The 21278-nt window shown below is 44.5% G+C and overlaps 1 protein-coding gene across 1 annotated transcript in view; it reads left to right on the forward strand.

The window, feature by feature from the left end:
- The window catches only part of FN1 (fibronectin 1), a 53726-nt gene extending 33224 nt beyond the window's left edge, over window positions 1-20502 (forward strand). The window contains exons 25-46 of the mRNA XM_080347054.1: window positions 87-359; window positions 1408-1590; window positions 2553-2642; window positions 3223-3492; window positions 3869-3985; window positions 4409-4573; window positions 5272-5427; window positions 6329-6442; window positions 8174-8443; window positions 10272-10459; window positions 11563-11650; window positions 11831-12007; window positions 12242-12331; window positions 12537-12716; window positions 13247-13336; window positions 14185-14651; window positions 15114-15252; window positions 16701-16865; window positions 18081-18206; window positions 18761-18867; window positions 19141-19251; window positions 19700-20502. Coding sequence (XP_080203180.1) covers window positions 87-359; window positions 1408-1590; window positions 2553-2642; window positions 3223-3492; window positions 3869-3985; window positions 4409-4573; window positions 5272-5427; window positions 6329-6442; window positions 8174-8443; window positions 10272-10459; window positions 11563-11650; window positions 11831-12007; window positions 12242-12331; window positions 12537-12716; window positions 13247-13336; window positions 14185-14651; window positions 15114-15252; window positions 16701-16865; window positions 18081-18206; window positions 18761-18867; window positions 19141-19251; window positions 19700-19774 — 3641 coding nt within the window. The 3' untranslated portion in view covers window positions 19775-20502. The remainder of the gene's footprint in view (window positions 1-86; window positions 360-1407; window positions 1591-2552; window positions 2643-3222; window positions 3493-3868; window positions 3986-4408; window positions 4574-5271; window positions 5428-6328; window positions 6443-8173; window positions 8444-10271; window positions 10460-11562; window positions 11651-11830; window positions 12008-12241; window positions 12332-12536; window positions 12717-13246; window positions 13337-14184; window positions 14652-15113; window positions 15253-16700; window positions 16866-18080; window positions 18207-18760; window positions 18868-19140; window positions 19252-19699) is intronic.
- Window positions 20503-21278: the final 776 nt, after the last annotated feature.

A 21278-nucleotide genomic window follows, 5' to 3' on the forward strand; every position in this document is an offset into this window, starting at 1 on the left:
TAGTGATGAACACTGCTTTTTTCTCCCTTGTCTTTCTTTTGCCTCTGTATGTCTTTGCTTTTCCTGTTTGCTCTTTAACTCATTAGAGGTGCCCCAGCTCACTGACCTAAGCTTTGTTGACATAACTGACTCAAGCATCGGCCTGAGGTGGACCCCGTTAAATGCCTCCACCATTATTGGCTACCGCATCACAGTAGTTGCGGCAGGAGAAAGTGTCCCTATTTTCGAAGATTTTGTGGACTCCTCAGTAGGATACTACACAGTGACAGGCTTGGAACCGGGCATTGATTACGACATCAGTGTAATCACACTCATTAATGGCGGAGAGAGCGCCCCTACCACTCTGACACAGCAAACGGGTGAATTTTGAAAACTTCTGTGTTTTTTGACATGGACGGTGTTTCATGCTGTCACTGGCTCTCGGGATGATGGGGCTTTGTCCAAAGAGGAATTAAGCCGCTCACTGGGGGGAAACCAGACAGACTCGGCTCGCCCCTTTTTCTCAATGGCAGCTGGTGATGGATGTGCACTGCTCGGTTTTCTAATTTGACGTATTTTAATGCTGTGAATGGCTGCAGACTTGCCAGGCGCTTTCACCTTCTGCTATTCAGATTTCCAGGATGCAGTTAGAATCGAGAGCCTGAAACATGAGCTATATATTCACCAGACTTATAAACCATGATTCCCCCAAATACGAGTGCCACAGGGCGGAGCAGTTCAACAGACGCCCTCCAACCCTGGTAACTGTTTGAGCTTCCAGCAGCTTGTTTCAGTGGCGGCCCCACTCTTTCCACGATGCCCCAAAGGATGCAGACAAAAAGGCACTCCCCGAGTACAGGCCACTGACAGCCATGCCACACCGTCAAGGGTCAATAGTGCATGAGCAGAAGGCGAGCTGAAAACTAGTTCTTGCATGAAATCCTATTGTGTTTGAAAATCCTGAGGCTGTAAATCCTTCAACACGAGTAGAAGTAGAGTTGTAGGAAATTAGTGATATACCCTCTCCTCTCCTGTGTGTGCATGTATGGATTCTAGGCGAGATTACTTTTCCACCTGTAAGCTGCTGTATGGCAACTTTAAACCTCTCTTGGCTCTGCATCTGTAATGCGAAATCCAGCTGCAAGAAGCACATTACTGAAACTTGCTACCTTGTTTTCAAATTAGCCCCACAGGGTATATTTAAAGTATTGGGAATTGCCAAGAGGTTAAAGGAGCCTGACAGGAGTACAGACGTATTTTTCTCTTAACTATAGTAGAACCGAACGTAGTTTAGAAGTCTGTTTGCATGGGTCTGACACAGTAGTCTGTTATGCATGAGGTACCTTCTCTGGTGATTCTCTGAACATACCTCTTGATCAACTATTATGAATTGGAGAACTAAGATATATTTGGTTTTTTACTATGTAGCTGTGCCTCCTCCCACTGATCTCCGCTTTACTAATGTGGGGCCTGATACTATGAGAGTGACTTGGACCGCACCAACTTCCATCGTGCTGAGCAGCTTCTTGGTGCGCTACTCACCTGTGAAGAAGGAGGAAGACGTTGCAGAGCTGACAATTTCACCTTCAGACAACATGGTGATCTTAACAAGTAAGTGGGTTACCTACAGAAGCTGAACAAATATAGGAGGCCCCATACATGTGACATAAGATGAAGCAAAAGAAAAATTGCTTACTGTAAGTGTAACTGGCCAGATTCTCAGCTCATCTAAGCTGATGTTGAAGTAGCCTCATACAAGCTCAGACTAAATGGGGTTTGGCTGCTTTTTTACCCAAGTTAAAGCCAAACCACAGGGAAGTCTTTCCCATCAATCCAAGGACAGTGGTGAATCAGACTATGGGGCAATTGCATTGATTTGCAGCCTGGTTAGGTATTAAGAGTAAATACATATTACTCACCTGGTTTGCCAGAAGTGTCAAGGACTTGCAGTGCAGAGTTTCAGGGAGAGGATCAGAATGTGCAAAAGGCCATTGCTCCTTTGGCTTTGTATGCCCAGGACCAGAAAATAAATACTGTTTGGAACATTACAGGACCTGGCAATGAAACATGGGCATTTTCAGAAAGCTGACATTAATTTTTGCTAGTGCAAAAGCTCTATTATATTTGAAGGGTTTTTTTCTGTCCTAGAATCAGGTTGAGAGAGACAATATCCACTTTCAGAATAAGAGACCAGATCTGGAGTTCATCAGAGTTAGAATAGCTGTGTTAGAAATCCTTGGCCCTGTTCCAGTTTATATGAGCTAAAGCTTTGGCCTGGTGCATAACTAAACTGCTAGATAACTGGAAGGAACCTCATAGAAAACTGCTTCTGGCCAGTCTCCACAAACTAATGAAGCAACAGTACAGGATACGATGCTCCTTCAGGGTAAAACATTACAAGCATCCATAATGCCACAAAAAGAAGTGATTTAATTTTTTTAGTGTCCTGGAGGCTCAGATCTTTCATCAAGCAAAACCTGATTACCTCCTTAAGAAGCACGGTTGTGTAGGTTGAATGACTTCTAACTATTAGTAAATAAAAATGTCTAAATTCCTGTACTTGCACTCCACAGATCTGCTCCCTGGTACTGAATATCTGGTGAGAGTCTACAGTGTTGCTGAGCAGCACGAGAGTGCACCTTTGTCTGGAATCCAGAAAACAGGTACTTAGATGCACCCCGAGACACATGTGCGATTAGTGCCATCCATTAAGCATTCATTAACAGGACTTTGTTGTTCTTTCCTGAGTATTGCCGCCTTGTCAATGGGTCATCAGCTAGATATCAAAGAGCAATGCAAATGCGCATCTTGGGAAACTCTAGAAAATTTTCTGTTTCATTATGTCTGAGAGCTAGAACTTCTGTTGATTTTTAAATAGAGTGTTGTAGATCCTGGTGTGAATGTACCGATGGTGTCTGCCTGAGCATAAGCTTAGGCAGAGCCTGTGATACCCATCATTGAGTCTTTCTTGTTTTGTAACTGTGTACTGGAGTTTGCTGGTGATGTATGTTTTTTTATGCTGTGCTTGTCTGTGTGTGCCATACACTCTTTTCCTGTGGTTGCATTCCAGTGCTTGTTTATCTCGCTTTGATCCTGAACACATATTTGTTTAGTTCCATGGCTGAATAGCATTTGGCTTAGGATCTGGCAGTGTCATGGTACTGAGCTTAATGAAACATGGCAATGGTGATGATGACCAGTAGTTCAGTTGAGCTCAGTCTCTTGTCTCTTTGAAATACCCAGGTCTTGATTCTCCCACTGGCCTTGACTTCTCGGATATAACTGCTAACTCTTTCACTGTCCACTGGATTGCTCCTCGTGCCACCATTACGGGCTACAAAATTCGGCATCAGCCAGAGCATGGTGTTGGCAGGCCTAAGGAGGACCGTGTGCCCCCCTCGCGGAACTCCATCACCCTTACCAACCTGCTTCCAGGGACTGAGTACGTGGTTAGCATCATTGCCATCAATGGCAGGGAGGAGAGCGTGCCCTTGGTTGGCCAACAAACAACAGGTAAGCCTTTAGAGAACACTGGCTAACAGTTACCATGAGGATTTTGATTGTCTTCTACCAAAGTAGTTGCTATTAAGTAGATCTTCCCTACCAGCTTGTGAAACCCTGTGATACTGAGGTAGTGCCTGATTTAGGAAAAGGTTGGAGGACCCATGCTACTTTCAGATCAAGTCAGACATCTTTAGGGCAAGCAGCACTTTTTTCATTAAATATAGTCTAATGCTGGATTTTTTTTTTAATGAGATTCATCACTTATAGCGGTGTGTGCACTAGACTAAAACTAAGGCACATGAGTAGCAGAGATCAGTGGCGTGAGTGAAATACGTAGCTGATGTGTATTAGCTGCATTTAAACTTTCAGTTCTCTTTTTTTCTAGTGTCTGATGTTCCAAGGGACCTGGAAGTCACCCCCACCAGCCCAACCAGCCTTGTGATTTCCTGGGATGCTCCTGCAGTGACAGTCAGATACTACCGGATCACGTATGGTGAAACAGGTGAGGACAGGCTGCTATGGCCAGTCACAGGCCAGAACCTCTATTCTGAGGCCATTAGAAAGCCACAGAAAATAGCAAAGGCAAGTCTGACTGTAGCAGACAGGAGACTCTTATATCTCTGAGATTCTTGCAGTGTATTTGGTCAAATATAGGTGTCTTTTTTTTAAAGGAGAGAAAATAATTTTGTATCCACCAAAAAGAATATCTGGAGCACTTCTGTCATTTTAGAGGTGGTTCTGTGTACATATTTAATTCTTTTCCTTGGGTTGGTCTGAAAAAGACTCTGACCCAACAGCTATTGCAATCAAGAGGGTCCTGTCTTCAGTTTGATGCATATATGATTGTCCTGGTTTCTGTAATGATTTAAAATGTGTAATTCAGAGACCCATTACATTTCTTCTTTTTCCACCCTACCTTCCTTAGGTGGAAGCAGCCCTGTGCAGGAGTTTACAGTGCCTGGCACCATGTCCACTGCTACCATCACTGGCCTCAAACCTGGCGTAGACTACACCATCACCGTGTATGCTGTAACTGGCCGTGGAGACAGCCCTGCCAGTAGCAAGCCAGTCACTGTCACCTACAAAACAGGTGAGACTTGTTTAAAACAAAACAAAGAAACCTACAAAGAACCCCTGCAGCTTAATGTTGGTTTATCCCCTTAGATTTGTATCACTGATCCCTGGTTTCTTTGAGAAATCATAGCCCATGTTGTAAGCCCATCGTTTTCAGTCGAGCTGCGTATTATGGTGGCCCAGCATGATAATGACATGACACACAGGGGGATTGTGGACTTTTGGAGGAGGAAAACCCTGTGGAGCTCAGATGGGGATACAAGCAATATCTGACTGCTTACTGCAGCATGGAAATCCTGCCGGGCTCTCATGTCATGGGGTCACTGTTGGTTTAATTCTGGTGCTTCTGATGCACTGTCATATTACATGGTCCTGATGAGACATTACTTTCTAACTTTAGGACTGTTGTCTCACTCCTGGCTCTGAATATAGCCTTATCCTACTTCTGCTGTAGCTGCAGATAAAGGTGTTTAGTAGCCTTTAAAACAATAAAAATCCTCAACTGACATTGATATGAGGTGAGTCAGCCACACAATATGGTTAAGGCTTTTTTGCTCTGGGCTAGGGTGAGGAACAAATAAATAGCAACATGTGTTTTCTGTTCTAAGAAGCACAGCCTAGAAAAGGAAGAGCAGAATAAAATTTAGCTAGGGGGCAACTGTGGAGGGAGGATTTCCTGTACCAACATACTCAGAAAAAAATATTTTTGCTTAGAAATAGACACACCATCCCAAATGCAAGTTACCGATGTCCAGGACAACAGTATCAGCATCAGATGGCTTCCTTCAACGTCCCCAGTCACAGGGTATCGAGTGACAGCTGTCCCCAAGAAAGGACATGGGCCCACAAAAACTAAAAATGTTCCTGCAGGTAAGAATACAAGACATCCTTCACCAGATATGTAAAGAATGCAAGATGTGAGCACTGGAATCAATGCTATTGAGCACTAGGCATATACTCGAAGGCAAACTTTCTCCTGCTTGTACCTTTTTTTGCCATCCTGCTGACTTTAGTTGGCTCTCATCCAGAAGACAGGGCAAACCTGAAGCTGAAGATGTCCCTGCTTGTTGCAGGGGATTGGTCTAGATGACTTTTGAAGGTCCCTTCCAACCCAAACTATTCTATGATTCTAAATTTTTACCCTGCAAGCTTCACATTTCTTTGACACCACTGTGCTGCAAAGGTTTTTTCTTAGCAACCTCAGTGTCTCTGAGGGACACCTGGATTTCAAAGGAATGCAACTGGATCTTCCAGCATCCAGCAAAACTTCCTCTGAAATCCTTCTGAAGGTCATATAGTGTGACCCTTGGTCATAGCATGGACTCAGGCACATACTCAGCAGGCTTGACTGCATTACCACAGAACCTGCCAAGTCAGCTCTCGGGTTGCTCTTGGGAACACTGTTAGTGGGTTTTGTGGGATCTGCAGAGATCAGCACTCAAGATGCTTGTGATGCAGTTGGGTTAATGGTCAGTCTTATCTGGGAAAACGCTCAAAGCTGGTCTGCTCTTGCTTTATTTTTTTCTCCTGTGCTAACCTGCCCTTTTAGCTCTGGGGATTTCAAGCAGGTAACAATTGCAGATGCTGTGTCATGCACTGTCAGAGAAGCACGGTGCAAACAAAAGACAAATGATATATCAATCCTGTCTCATTTTAATGACATTTATTCATGGTATCACTTATACAGGCCCTTCATTCAGGGTTACTTAGAGGCCAATTCTCTGCAGCTTTGTGCAGTCGCAGATGGACTAATGTTGTTATCTCCTGCCAGATCAAACACAAGTCACTATTGAAGGTCTGCAGCCCACCGTTGAGTATATGGTCAGTGTCTACGCTCAGAATCAGAACGGAGAGAGCCTCCCCTTGGTTGAGACAGCTGTCACCAGTACGTATTTCACTTCATGGTAACAAAATAAATGTTATCTCTTGATGTCTGAATCTACCGTGCAGTATCACATCACCAGTGAAAGCAAGTGGCAGGTGCCCAGTCTCCAGGGGAATGCAAGGTGGTCTGCCCTGTGATGAGTACCATGCACCTAAATTGCAGATGCTGGCAAAAATGGAGTCACTCTCCCTCAAATACAGGCTAAATGCAATTCCTCACCCCATCAAAATGCTGCGCTTCTGATTTTCTTTCACTAAAGCTGCAAAATCTTTTTGGGTTTTGTTTGCCTTCAGCCAATCAGTGGAAAAAATGTGCAATGTTCCTTCTGGAGCTAGGTGGCAAAGGTGGTTACTGGTGATTACTGTTAGCGGACTGGACTGGGCCTAGGAGCACTTGCCCTGTGCAAGGGAGTAAAGGAAACCACGTGAGTTATATCAAGAACTTGGCATGAAGTGCTGCAAAAGAAAGGACAGCTCAGCCCTCAAATTGCTCTATCTGCCTGTACAGAACAGCAGTACTGCTCTGGACACAAAGCGGAGGCAAGAGGGAACATGGAACTCAGAGGAATATTTCTGATGTAAAATGCCTTTTTCAGGGACACCTCTGGGGTAGGAATTTGCGTGCATGTTATTCCCTTGCTCAAGCTTGTTTTCAAAACCACAGCTCAGCCCCAAATACTTGTGGAATTCTCCTAAAGATAATGGGAGCTTCTCTGTAGCTTTGCAGAGATGGGAAGAGTCCGCCTCCATTATAAGCCAATATATTCATGGACAAAAATCACCTTTGCCAACTAGAAAATGTAGAAAATTCAGGGCTAATATAACATGGCAAATAAAAAAGTTGAAATCTTATTGAAAAGTGTAATTTGGATCCGATATAAAAATATGCTGGATCCTCCCATTTTGTGTAACAAATGGATATATAATAGCTCTGTGGTAGTTACACTAGACTTGTGTGGAGCAAGGCTCGCTTCCCTTGCTGTCTAGCACTGAGCTTCCACCTTGCTAGTAAAATCCAATGAATTGGTCTAATTAGGCAGTGTGCCTATCACCCAGTTGCACCTGTGGATATTCCCTGTGCACTCAATACAAAGCTGAAAAGTTTGTTTCTAACTGATTTTAAAACATAATATACCGAGTAATTTGCTTCCTTGATAAGTATATTAATTGGATATTAATTTATGAAAGAAAATAGTGGGACTGATTCTCCTTGGACTGGCACTTTGCACAACAGCTTACAATAGGGAAATCAAATGCAGCATGAATCCAAACTTACCAAGCCAGGTGCGTTCTCTGGCTGCCTTTGGCACTATAAACCAGTTACTGGCTCTGGTGGCAGAAATGGGTCTTAAAATTCCCATTTCTGTTTTTTCTCTTGATCACTTTAAGGTAGCTTATTGCTGCTAGAGCTGTGTAAAAGGGGTTTCAGTGCCAAGGGCACTCAAATGTAGGTAAGGATTGGTGTCCTGGCTGTTTTGAAGGTGGTAATGCAAGTCCTTTTAGTTTCAACAAGGCCAAGATTGCCTTCCTGCTGTGTGGCAGCCACAAACTCTCAGCCTTACTCTGCCCAGGTGTAAGCATGTGTGCAAGGTGCAGCACAGAGGAGAATCAAGTACCCCTTCTCCCACGCAAAACTGAAAACTGCTTTGCATGTAATAGAAATGCTTTTTGTTTTCCTCACCCACAACCTGCTTTTTATCACATAACCTCTTACCGTTAATTTGCCTAACAGACATTGACCGCCCTAAAGGACTAACATTCACTGAGGTGGATGTTGATTCCATCAAAATTGCTTGGGAAAGCCCGCAGGGGCAAGTCACCAGGTACAGGGTGACCTACTCAAGCCCTGAGGATGGAATCCATGAGCTATTGCCGGCCCCAGGTGGCGAAGAAGACACTGCTGAGCTGCATGGCCTCAGGCCGGGTTCTGAGTACACTATCAATATCGTTGCCATATACGATGACATGGAGAGCCTGCCCCTCACTGGGACCCAGTCCACAGGTACACCTTTAACTCCACCACCCCGCAGGCCGTGGCAGCAGTGGCTTCTGCCCTGTTGGGTAAAGTGTGCAGCTGGTGCTCTGCGCCGGTGAAGCCGCAGGGGCAACCAGGGGGATGTGATTGCTCTGGAGAGGTGGCTTAGTTGGTACTGGAGGGCTGGCTGCCAGCCCGTCAGCCTTTGTGCCTGTTAGGAAATGCAGGAAAGATCAGGATTGAAGGTGCAAGAGTCTTGAGAAAGGATGGATGTTCCCTTATAACCTTCTCTGAGTCCTCAAGTGGATCACTGATGTCCAGTCCTTAGTCATAGAGCCTAATTCATGGTGAATCACACTCTTACAGCACTCTTGTCTTTAGGATACGGGGCACTTGCAAGCAGAGTTGGTTACCAACAACAGAGAGGTTGGGGCAGCTGTTGGGGTCCTTGCTGTGGGATGGAGCAGAAGATGAGCAGGAAGGGCTGGGAAATTGCTTAACCCTCAGGTCTCACAGAGCCACTGGATCCTTCTGTGGCACTGCCCTGAGCACTACAGCCCATATGCATGCCCACACCCCACGCTCACATGGCCTCCACAAGAAGAGGACATGCTCCATTCAGGACAGTCCCTTACGGGCCAGCCTGATCTAACCCCATGTCGAATACATTGAAAATTCCTTTGTAAAAAAGGAAAATTAAGCTAATTGCTTGAGATAAAATTACTTCCAGCAATATGGAATCCATTGCAAAACTTCAAGCATTACCAGACGTGTCCTGTTCATTTGTGGATGAAGTTGACTGTAATTCCAGGGGTGTAATGAAAATGGTGGTTCCTGGTGTACAAATTACTATGCTAAGCTGAAACAAAGTGCTGTGATGATTGAAACAGCTGGCTGACTACCTGCCAGAAATGCAAATATAGTAATTTTTAAAGCCTGCTCTCTGTGGTTTACCCTTTGTGGGCTGTTCAAAAGCATATCTGAAGTAATTCAAGACTTTACATTGACTATCGTGGGCTTTAGGTTGAGCTCTGAGCAAAGCAACAAGGGAGAATTATGTTGTATTTCTACTCTGTAAAATTAGAAAACTTCAACACTTCACAGCAACATGCTAATTGCAGGCGCTATGGTAAGGTGTACCTTTCCTCTGTTTACAGCCTAAGGATTATCAACAGTAAGGCAAGAAAATGTTTCAATGCATGCTCCTTTTTTATGCCAACTTTTTTTTTTTTAGAGATATCAGATGTGTTAGCTCATGAAGAGACTCTTGTGTAATGAGCCTTATGGCCACCACAGCTCTGCTTTTCCATTGCCTTGCTCTCTGTGTAGTAATTTACACTTGTGTAAGTGGCTGTAAAATGCTTCCCCTCTGCATTTGCAGTATTTTATATCCTCTTTGCAATTCCTGAGCCTGCTTCCTACTTACTTTTGTAAATCATCCATCGTATTTTAGAAATGAACAGAGATAGGCAAGTGAAGCAGGACTGAGCTATTAGCTGTGCGATGAAAAGCAGAGACAGGCTGAAAAATTAAAAGAGACTGGCCTGCTACAGATTGAAGCACCTCCCTAAGTGTTCAACCTTGTATCACAGCAAGTGTGGTTACTCATTTAACTTCAGGGTTGAGGCATCTAGATCTCCTTATTTCTGCTGAAAAGTGTTACTGTAGATTTGAGAATCTCCTCCTGAATACCTTTTCCTGTTCCACAGTGCTTCATGCCTGTGTTTGCAAAAGAGACATCACTTTTCTGTCTGTGTATTTCAGGCCTAAACCTGTCACATGTTCAGGAGAGAATATTGTTTTGTCCAAGACTGTCTTATTTAAAGTAACCATGAGCCAATCTGGATTTTTGCAGCAATTCCACCTCCAACAAACCTGAAGTTTACTCAGGTAACTCCCACCAGTCTTACCGTCAACTGGAATGCACCAAATGTTCGCCTTACTGGCTACAGAGTCAGAGTGAACCCCAAAGAAAAGACTGGTCCTATGAAAGAAATCAACCTTTCACCGGACAGTACATCTGCTGTCGTGTCTGGATTAATGGTAACTCCTTTCTTTGTGTGATGCAGACTGTGTTGTGGGAAGATGTTAGAAGAACTTAAAGCAAAATCAAATTCCTGGGTCAGAAACCTCAGCTGGAGTAGAACATTATAGCTCCTAAGGGTCTGACTCTGTTTGAAGTCTGACCAGCCATCAGCCGTAACTACTCGTTACCATAGTTTTTAAAAGGCAAGGAATTGGCCTGCTGAATCTGCATTCTTTACCCTTCCTCATTTAGCACAGAGACTGGATGCTTTAGTCAAATGCGAATTATCGGGTTCACAATCAACAGTAACCCAGTGAAATGCTTTTACTCATATTTCACAAAAGAGGTCAGATAAAGTGACATAATGCAGAGGTTTTCAAGCTGTGATATGGGAGCTCTGGCAGTCTATTGCCTATTTTGAAGACATCTGCAAAATGTAAGTGAAAAATGCATGTCTTTTGTGAGCAGGCTTAAATTTGCTATATAGCCATCTTCCCCACTGGAAACATTTCAGGAGTTCCTGAAGTGCAAAAGGCTGGAAATCATTGCTTTTATGGTTTCTGCTATCTTAAAAAGCTACTGATCTGTTTTTAAGGAGTTTTCTGAATTATTTTCAAAAAGGAGCCTTAAAAAACATTCTAATCTAAGTGAACTCCTGGTCTGATGCAGTTAAGGACAAAAGACCATGCTGTAACTTCCACCATTCTCTTTTCTTCATAGCCAGAGCACCTTATCATAGCAAATGGCATCCATTAACCCCAGGAAAAAACAGGATGTAAATTAGGTTTTTCTGAAGAATCAGCTTGGAAGCACAGGTTCCAAAATGAGGGATGGCAAATAAGCTTTTTCCAGGATTTCCTCTGCTCCTGGGTGTGCACTTGCGGACTACTAGTACTATCAACAGCATTGTTTATCAGGGTCCATGTCTACTCTTTCGTTACAGCTGGAAATAATTAGAATTATGCCATCAATCCTTCACTGATTTGAGTTATTTTAAGGTTTCATATTTCAGTTACCAGTGACCAAGAAATGTGGCTCCATGAAACACTGAATGAGGGCAGGAGTATTTCCCACTGTGCCAGATCCTCCTAATGACATGGTATAACTTTGTCCATTCTAGGTGGCAACCAAGTATGAAGTGAGTGTCTATGCCCTGAAGGACTCTCTGACCAGCCGACCAGCCCAGGGGGTGGTCACCACTCTTGAAAGTAAGTAGTGATCTTCCACAAATGACCAGTAGTGCTTTGCTAGATGCGGAGGCTGAGATCCTATTCTCTGTCAAAAGCAAGGCTCTGTATAAAGCTCCAGCAAAGGCCTTCACAAACACTTAGCTGTTAAGATTCGCAGTCCCCACAGTACTGGCATGAGACCTTTTCTTTCTGGTGCAGATGTTAGTCCCCCTCGCAGGGCCCGTGTGACAGATGCCACCGAGACAACCATCACCATTACCTGGAGAACCAAGACTGAGACCATCACTGGCTTCCAAGTTGATGCTGTCCCAGCAAGTGGCCAGAACCCCATTCAAAGAACCATCAGCCCTGATGTTCGGAGTTACACTATCACTGGTAAGTAAGGGGCTTCTACAGGTGCAGAAGCTTCCAGGGTCATATCAGAAGCTACAGTGGGTTCTTGTTTAGTAAATTTCCTTGATGAGAAATACTATAGGAATAAAAGGTGGGAAAAAATATGAGTCACAAAGACTAGTCTCCAAGAAGTTGTCATTGAAAGACATTCTTATGAAAAATGTTTTAGATGGCTTTCTCAGATTAGCTAACATTTCTGTTTCAACATTATTTTAGGCTTGCAACCTGGCACTGACTACAAGATCTACCTTTACACCCTGAACGAGAATGCACGCAGTTCCCCCGTAGTGATTGACGCCTCCACCGGTAATGATCTTGGCTGACTTTTCTGTTCATACTAATACATTATAACTGCATATGGTCAGGCAGAAGTTGCCTATATCTGATTACATACAGTATTTACTGTAACTTACAGCAATCGTATTTGAGAAGGGTGTCAGAAGATGCAGGGCAGGTGAAGAATATGCTTGCTTTTACCACATTTGACTTGTTTCCTTCTGTTTTTACCTAGCTATTGATGCTCCTTCTAATCTGCGATTCCTTACAACCACAAGCAACTCCCTCCTGATTACCTGGCAGCCTCCACGAGCCAAGATCACAGGCTACATCATCAGATATGAGAAACCTGGCTCACCAGCCAAGGAGGTTCTGCCTCGTCCTCGGCCTGGCACCACTGAGGCTACTATTACTGGTACCTGTCTCTGTTTTATTTGGGAGCTCTTCACCTGAAACACTTAAATTTGAAGAGGGAGGGGGAAGGTCTAATTATAAAATGTGTTGATGGTCAGCTAATAGAAAGGCAAAGTTTTGTTACTTCGCTGTTGTTTCTAATGACAGCAACTCTCTGAGCACATCTGCCTTACAAACACAATACACTTCTCTGATCAGATCAACCATCACATTTGAACAGTTCATAAACGTTTGTTTCCATTGCCACTGCAATTGTCATCCATTCAAGGAAAAAAACGTGGCTCCAGCACCTCATCAGTCACACAATCTGAAGACTTGTTATGTTTTGTGTCTGCAGTGTCAGATTTCAAACTCATTCTGAGGAGCAGGAGGCTGGACTCTCTTTACTGTTCTGAAAACCTCAGATCCAAAACATGCATACCCACACTATAGTCATACCCACCTCTCATTCTTCCTTAGATCCCACACAAAATGACAAAAGAAAAGCAACTCTTAACTTAAGACTGCTTTGTGTCCTTGCTCCCCACCTAGGTTTGGAACCAGGAACTGAATACATCATCTACATCATTGCTGTGAAGAACAATCAAAAGAGCGAACCACTGGTTGGCAGAAAAAGGACAGGTAAAACAAAGCTCCGGGTCATTGTGTGCCAGCAGGACATGATGTTTTCCCCTTGGGGAATACGTTCTCAGGACTGAAATTATAACATTATTTAAAATATCCTGTTGACACCATTCAGCCACACATTTTCATGGGTCAAATAGGCTTTGTAAGGAGGTTTTTCTGTCTAGAATGCAGGAGGTAAGATTATGAAGTTACATGAATCATGTTTAGCTGTGTTTGAACACTTAAGAACAGAAAAACGTGTGGTGCTTGATACTTGCCTGGGTACCTAAGTGATATTTAAGTTAGGGTTAATACTTGTATTTCCATCTAGCACATGATGGCATCAAAGGCAGAATCCATTCATTTGCCCATTGCATTTCTCTTTACACACTCTGCAGTGTGACACTGAGATACCTGTAGCAAGCAAAATACCAGCTGTATATCTGAATGTGATCAAGGAGTTAGATTGTTACTGTGCACCAGTAATTTTTCTTAAACTGATAACCTGTGAATATCTCTTGTCTATCTCATTTCTTGTGTATCTCACTACTTCTTAATTTAAGCAGCAATGGTTTCTTTGGGTTGCAGTGTTCAAAATTGTTGCTTAGTTGTATGAAAATTTCATACCAACACGCTTCTTATGCCTATGTATGAAAGATATACACATATTTATATAATATATAAATATGCAGAGAGATGAAAATACCTTCATATCACAATAAGGTCATAAAAAGTGTGTTGCATCTTGGGATGACTGCTAATCTTTGCTTGGAGCAGGGTACAGCATCCACTCTAGCTGTTAGATTTCTATATTGTTAATTTGCCACGCTTTGCTTTATGGCTTCTAACCTTTCTTTGGCTAGATGAGCTTCCCACGTTGATTACCAGACCGCACCCCAACCAACCCGACATTCTCGACGTACCTTCTGTTGACGAGGGGACCCCTTACCTGACAAACAATAGGTATGACAATGGAAACGGTATCCAACTTCCAGGCACGTCTGGGCACCCACAGACAATAGGACACCAGGGTCAACAAGTCTTCTTTGAGGAACATGGCTACAGACGGCCTGTACCCACCACAGCAACTCCGCTTAGGCCGGGGTCAGGACGGCAACCGCCAAATGTAGATGAAGCGATCGAAATCCCTGGGTACCAAGTGCCTATCATAGTTGAACCTTCATACCCTCATTCCCGTGGGCCCAGGCACAACGACACCACAGGTCAAGAAGCTCTTTCTCAGACAACCATCTCTTGGAGGCCATTGCTGGAGAGCTCTGAATACATCATCTCATGTCAGCCAGTCAGCCAGGATGAAGATACTCTGCAGGTAACTGAGCTCTTAAAGAATCTTTTTAACATGTTGCTGAGGGCAGGATAAATGCTTCCCTCCTCTTCTTCATGGAGAAGGCTACGGGCTAAAATTGCTAAAACAGAAAGCCCTTGAAATGCTGTCAGTATCAACATTTCACCAGGGAAGGGGGCAGTCAGGGAGGTGATTGGGAGTTTTGAAGACTGAGGTGCTGCTTCTCCAAACCAAAGACACCCTTAGCCCTTCTCCTTTGTCTCCCTTGGTTTGTTTCCCTGAAATGACAGTAATAACACATGAGCCATGGTCCAGAGTAGTCAAGTTTAACTTGGTGCTGTCTGAAGTTCTCGGAATGTCTAATGGGCTGGCTCCATCATGATATAGGAATCAACCTAAACACCCTGTCTTTCATATGAGTGGGGTGACACCTAAGGAGTAATCCCTCTTCTCTTTCCGGTGACTTGGCATTGCCTCTTGTTGCAGTTCAGGGTTCCTGGCACTTCCTCCAGTGCTACGCTCACTGGTCTTACCAGAGGGGCCACCTACAACATCATAGTGGAAGCCCTGAAAGATCACCGGAGACAAAAGGTGCTGGAGGAGGTGGTCACAGTTGGCAATACTGGTAAGTGAAAGCTTTATGGAGTCTAGGTGAACCTTTTGTGGTTCCTGCCTCATTTCCCTTACTCAAGACAACCTACCTGCTGCTCAGGCCTGAGAATAGTTCAGAAAGGAAACTTCTCCTGACAAGAACAGTTCATTGCAGGACACTAGGACAAGTGATTTGTGAAGTCCACTGATCCTGGATAAATAACTGCCACACTGATAGTGTGACTTGAGCTGTTCTGGTCTGTCGTCTAATCGTGAAGAATGTGCTTCTGTCGGGTCAGTGCCTGAGACCAGGAGGTCTGGTATTGACTGCTCTGAAAGAAGTCAGGGATCATGCTGGTGTTGCAGATTCCAGCCCAGCAGTGAAGCTCTGCTGTCACAATAACACACCATGCTTACGGGAAGGAGTCAGTGGCCACTGTAACTGCTTTGTCAGTCATTTGCCACTGCTTCTGGGTTGGTTATCTAGCAGCACCCCTAGACCATCCTGAAGGTCCATCAGCAGGGCAGGCTGCCTGCAGAGATGCTGATTAAGCACAAACAGGCAGCGCTTAAAAGCTGTGTGGCCAACCACAAGTATTTGTGGTCAGAGACAGCACTTGCCACAGCTGTAAAGCCTAGAGCCCACACACACCCTGTGGGACATGGGTTTTGCTTTTACTGGCACAGGGGTCTGGTCAAGAACTCCTTTTCTCTCCCTTCATCCCCTCCTGTGTGTATTTTGAGATCAAGAAGAAAAAGAGGGCAGGATGGGAGAATAAAAAAATGAAGATTGAAGGGTTTATGTTGTCTACCCATTAGGCTTCTCCATGCAGACCTCCAAGTGCCCACACCTCTCTGGGAAAATAAGGCTGTTTCTCCTCTTCCAGCACCCCAGATGCCTTATGTTGGCCATAGACTGACCAGAGAGCATTAACTCTTGAGCTTGATCGTCACACACTGAACTGGTAGTTCTAGAACACCCACTTTTCAATCAAGGTACACACCTAAGGTGGAAATCTGTATGCAACAGCATGACTATAAGGTCTGATCTCCTTCTTCCATCCTCCTGCCATGAGCTAGAGTCAGAATTGTCCCCAAAAAGGTGCACATGCAGCTACCAACCTCCTGCTGTTTCCCAGCATTGCACAGCACATTTCTCTTCAAAACAGGCTCAGTCAGGTGGTTGCTCTCCAGCAGCAAATGCAAAAACTTGCTTGAAACCTGGCACATCAAAATGAAAATAGCCTTCATATCAGGTGTTTTTTTTATCATTCGACTGCTCTGACACATGCAAATGGAAAATAAATCACAGGGAGTCTGGACTGCTGACAGAACCATCAAGTATATGCCCATGGGGTAGCTCCATTACTGCCAGGATATTGTAAGAAGAAAAAAAACCCCACATATTCAATGAAAATTATTCTGTCTTTCAGTAGTTCCTATTGCTGTGTGTGATTCCTGTTCCTTTTGTTTTTGTTCCAGTGTCTGAAGGACCAAACCAGCCAGCTGACGATACCTGCTTTGATACTTACACCGGCTCCTTCTATTCCATTGGCGAGGAGTGGGAGCGGTTATCTGAAACTGGCTTTAAACTCTGGTGCCAGTGTTTAGGCTTTGGCAGTGGTCATTTCAGATGCGATTCCTCTAGTGAGTAGCTTGCTTTTGACCATCCCTGTCTCTAAACTCCCTGAGCACTAACAGCATGTTTGGCAGAACCAACTGGATCCAAACATGATGCAAATGAATATGGGCTCTTAAGCTTCTAAACCAAATCTGTGTTTTGCATCATAAGTGATGGAAAACTTTGGTTACTTCTGAGCTGTGCAGCTTACGTGGAGTTGCCATTCACTGCATCAGCAACAACCAATATTGTACTGATACATAATGACTTTTTCACCAAAGATAAATGCTTGTTTGATTTTCCCTGCCCTTGTCAGATGTAAAAGTGAGATAGGAAAGATGCCTAAATGATAGTATTTGGATAGGCATTTAAGAAGACACTTTTGAATCTCAAATTATGGTTGAGTCTTCATCTCCTAATTATATACATCATTGCAGTGGGCCAGACAGAACTTGTGTGGATTTCAGTTGGTATTACAGCAAGTGCCAAGTCTGTTTTGCATTGCAGACAACCTTTACAAAGCATATTGTGGAACGAGTTTTCTAATTTTCTCAGCTGCTCTTTGAAGCTCTGCTGGGGCACTAAGTTTTATTATTTATAAGACTGTGGTTTACATGGAAGAGTATCAAACTTAATGTAAGGGAATGGAACAAAAGTCTGTGATTGAGTGGCTTAACACAACACATATCCAACTAATTTAAATTGTGCTTTTAAATTGTGGAGTAAGCTAAGCAAAGAAAGTATGTCTGCAATTTGCATAGCCTCAGTGGATAAACTGCAAGGAAGACACTTGTTTTACAGAATTAATATTTATATTTCATCATTTGTTACACATGGCTTACCTATTGTGTTTTGCAATCACTGTAATACATTTTTGCTGGGTATTTGCTCAAAAAAGAGCATTTAAAATATTTTTCTCTCCCTGCCCCATGTCTGTTAAATTCTCTTTTATCTCTCTTCCTATTAGCCAACCTTCCTGTCCCCCTCCCTGCTCTTTGTCACATCCTACTTTTTTCCTAAGAGCCTTTAGCCATTTCCTGGAGCTGTAACAGTCCTCAGCAGTTAAAAGCTGCAGGAGTTGGACCCATTTCCAACAGGAACCCACTTCTTCCTTGGGACATACATGAGCTGAAGAGATTCTTTCTCCTGCCCTTGAGACAACACCGAGCTGTTCTCCTCCCGCTGCATTGCTGCAACATGGAGGATAACTCCTGCTTCTCTTGTTCCTCTGCCCTCTCCAGAGTGGTGCCACGATAATGGTGTAAACTACAAGATCGGGGAGAAGTGGGACCGTCAGGGGGAGAATGGCCAGATGATGAGCTGTACCTGCCTTGGAAATGGAAAAGGAGAATTCAAGTGCGAACCTCGTAAGTCTCCTTCTGATGGCAACTTGATTGAGCTCTTACTTGAAGTTTCAGCATCTCAGGGATGTTCCCATTAAGGTCCGGCCATAGGGCGGGCAGAATATCAGTATGTTTGATTCAGTGTCAGATTGAATCTGTTCTCACAAGAGCTGAAGGCATAAAACTCATTCCCAAGCTTAAGAAGAAGAAAAGCCTCTTTTGTCAGCTCAGGTCACAGCATACTCAGCATCTCTCTGCCTTTGGCCCTGGAGCCACACAAGAGGGACATGTCACTGCACTAAGTGGTGCTCTGCAGGGCCTGTCCCCTGAAGATCTTCCAGACTTCACACTGTGAATTAAACTGCATTGCTCTTGTCAGGCATATACCCTCATGTTCTAGTTTAAAGTGGCTGCAGAGCTATAAAAATGACTGATGTTCCCGCTGCCAGCCCGTGAGCCTCTGGTCAGACAGGGAGAGCATACCGGCCAGAGGCTCCTGTTCCCATCACCAAACTACTATGAGAATGCTTCAGGCCAAGCACGGGCCATGCAACTGAGCTCTGCCTGTTCCTCCACAGATGAGACCACGTGCTATGATGATGGGAAGATGTACCAGGTCGGAGAGCAGTGGCAGAAGGAGTACTTTGGGGCCATCTGCTCCTGCACTTGTTACGGAGGACAGCAGGTAAGCAGGAGGGACTTTGCACGCTTAACACAGGGAATGGAGAGAGGAGGCTGTGCTGGAGCTTCTGGGTTTTAGGTCAGACAGTGTCTAATGTTGGGCCAAAACAGGCCCATATAAGAAAAAAATAATCAGCAAGAGAGCTTAAGTACTTGGAGCTGGGGTCTGTGCGGCATAAATTTGGAGCAACCTCAGTGGTGCTGGTGGAGCTGTGCCTGCACATAAGAATGCTGGCAGCCCCTCGGGCATCTGCATCAGCGCATTCTGTTTCTTTAGGGCTGGCGTTGTGACAACTGCCGCAGACCCAGCGTGGAGGTGGCCCCCGAAGGCTCTGCCGGCCATACCTACACACAGTTTACACAGCGGTACCACCAGGCCACAAACACCGTGAGTACACTCTCCTTTCTCTGCCCTCCCTTAATGCCAGTCTGGTCTGTGGCACAGATAGGTGGGGTCTGTAGGGTTCAGGGGATGAGAGTAGTGTGCAGCCTTCTGCTTGGTCAGAAGCGTGCGGTGGCCACCGATGCAGCAAACCCTCACTCTGCACAGCACAGGACGTACGCTGAAGCTCACGCGTCCACACACAGTGTTCAGTGCCACACAACATCAGCGGGACTTCTCGTTGACAAGCACTGGGATGCGCCTGCATGCTCTGGCTGTGGTGGTAGTGCATGTAGTGATCTCCTAGTCTTGGTGCTGTAAACCAGCTGTGTGCTTTGGGCTGAGGAAGCTGAACAGCTACACAGGCTGGCAACAATCCTCAGCCCAAAGCACACAGCAGAAGTGTCCGTCCTCACAGGACAGAGCACTAACTGATTTCCTTCCCTCCTGACAGAACGTCAACTGCCCAATTGAGTGTTTCATGCCCCTAGATGTACAGGCAGACACACAACATCCACGGGGAAAGTAACATCCAGCAAGACTTCTTGCGGCAATGGCAACAGACAAACCAAAGTATAAATACCTATCTGCCATGGTTACCACCCAAACTGGAGTGACGCTAGCCAAACTGCATCTTTTGAGAATGGCCCTCTGCTCTGGAGCCATTTTCCCAGCTTAAGCTCAACTCACAGCTTCTCCAAGCGCCACTCTTGGAGTGTTTCAGACTTTTCTCATGATTGATAGTGATTGTCTTGGTTTTGCTCAAAGTGTTGAATACCAGTCACTGTTTTCAAATTTAAAGAGGGGAGATGCTAAATCACAAATTGGTGGAGGATCAAAATGTTAAGGGGGAGGGAGAGAGGGTGTAGAAATTCAAGGTTCCCATGCTATGCAAAGAACATTTGAGTACAACATTACTGAAGTTTAGAGATAGGAAAGTCCACCAAACACTTCTGCTTTCACATAAGCGTGCAGCCAGCAATAAGATAGGAACAGCAAATCCAATCACTGTGATATTTAAAATATGCACAGTCCTAATCTTTCTCAATGATCCTAGTATTTTTCTAGCTGTATCTTTGTATCTCATACTGTTATTTATCAGTTTTGTTCCCCTGACCTTCAAGTGTTTTTATATGGGAATAAAATGTATTGAAGACACTTAGTATGCAGTTGACAAAGAGGAATTTGGTGTAATTATGATCAGTGATTATTTTTATACTGTAAGTGCCAAAGCTTTACTACTGTGGAAAAGAAAAAAACAACTCTTTTAATAAAAAGATTTACAAACCAGACACAGGTAGTTCAAGTGATTCTCTTTGCTACCACGGAATCTAGGATGAAGATTATTATTCTGAGCTGGAGTAACATTGCCTTGAAACAAGATGGAACAAACATCCCCATGAAGCGTGAAGTAAACCTCAAGTGAATCTTTGTAGAGCAGTTTGTTAATGAAAGGCTTCCAGCTGCCCCAATAGAGCACAGAGACCCTCTGAGTATGTATGTTACACTGCAGGAGCCAGGGGCTTGCTTTCTGGGAACAGGCGGAGGAGAGAGAGAAAGGGGGAGGGAAAGGAAAATATTCCCCGCTTTGGACACAAGCTGAGGTAGACACGGTCCTCAATCCAGCCAGACACTTAAATACCTAGAAACAAATCTGTTCTCAGTGTCTGAGTTGCCAAAATTAGTGAAGCCATCCACACCCTTGAAGCTGGATGTGTTTGAGGCTTAACTGTACTTGGAGCCAGTGACCCACTCCCAGCTCCAAATAGAGGTTGTGTCAGTGCCAGGCCTTGCCCCTGGGAATAACCACCATTCACCCCTTTCTGCAACAGAGCACAACTTACCCATGCCCATCTAAAGGGTTTACAGAGGGGCAGTCACTTCCCCCCCCGCTTCAACTCTGAGCCATTCCATCTCCCTTTGCAATGTGGCAAATTCAAATCAAACCCAGAACGGAGGCTGTTTAGGCACTAGTGAGCACACCCTCAGGTGCTGTTACCACCTCCCAGAAATCCTTCCCTCTGCAGAAGCCT

The sequence above is a fragment of the Nesoenas mayeri genome (assembly GCF_963082525.1).
Source record: "Nesoenas mayeri genome assembly, chromosome: 6".
Lineage (NCBI taxonomy): Eukaryota > Metazoa > Chordata > Aves > Columbiformes > Columbidae > Nesoenas > Nesoenas mayeri.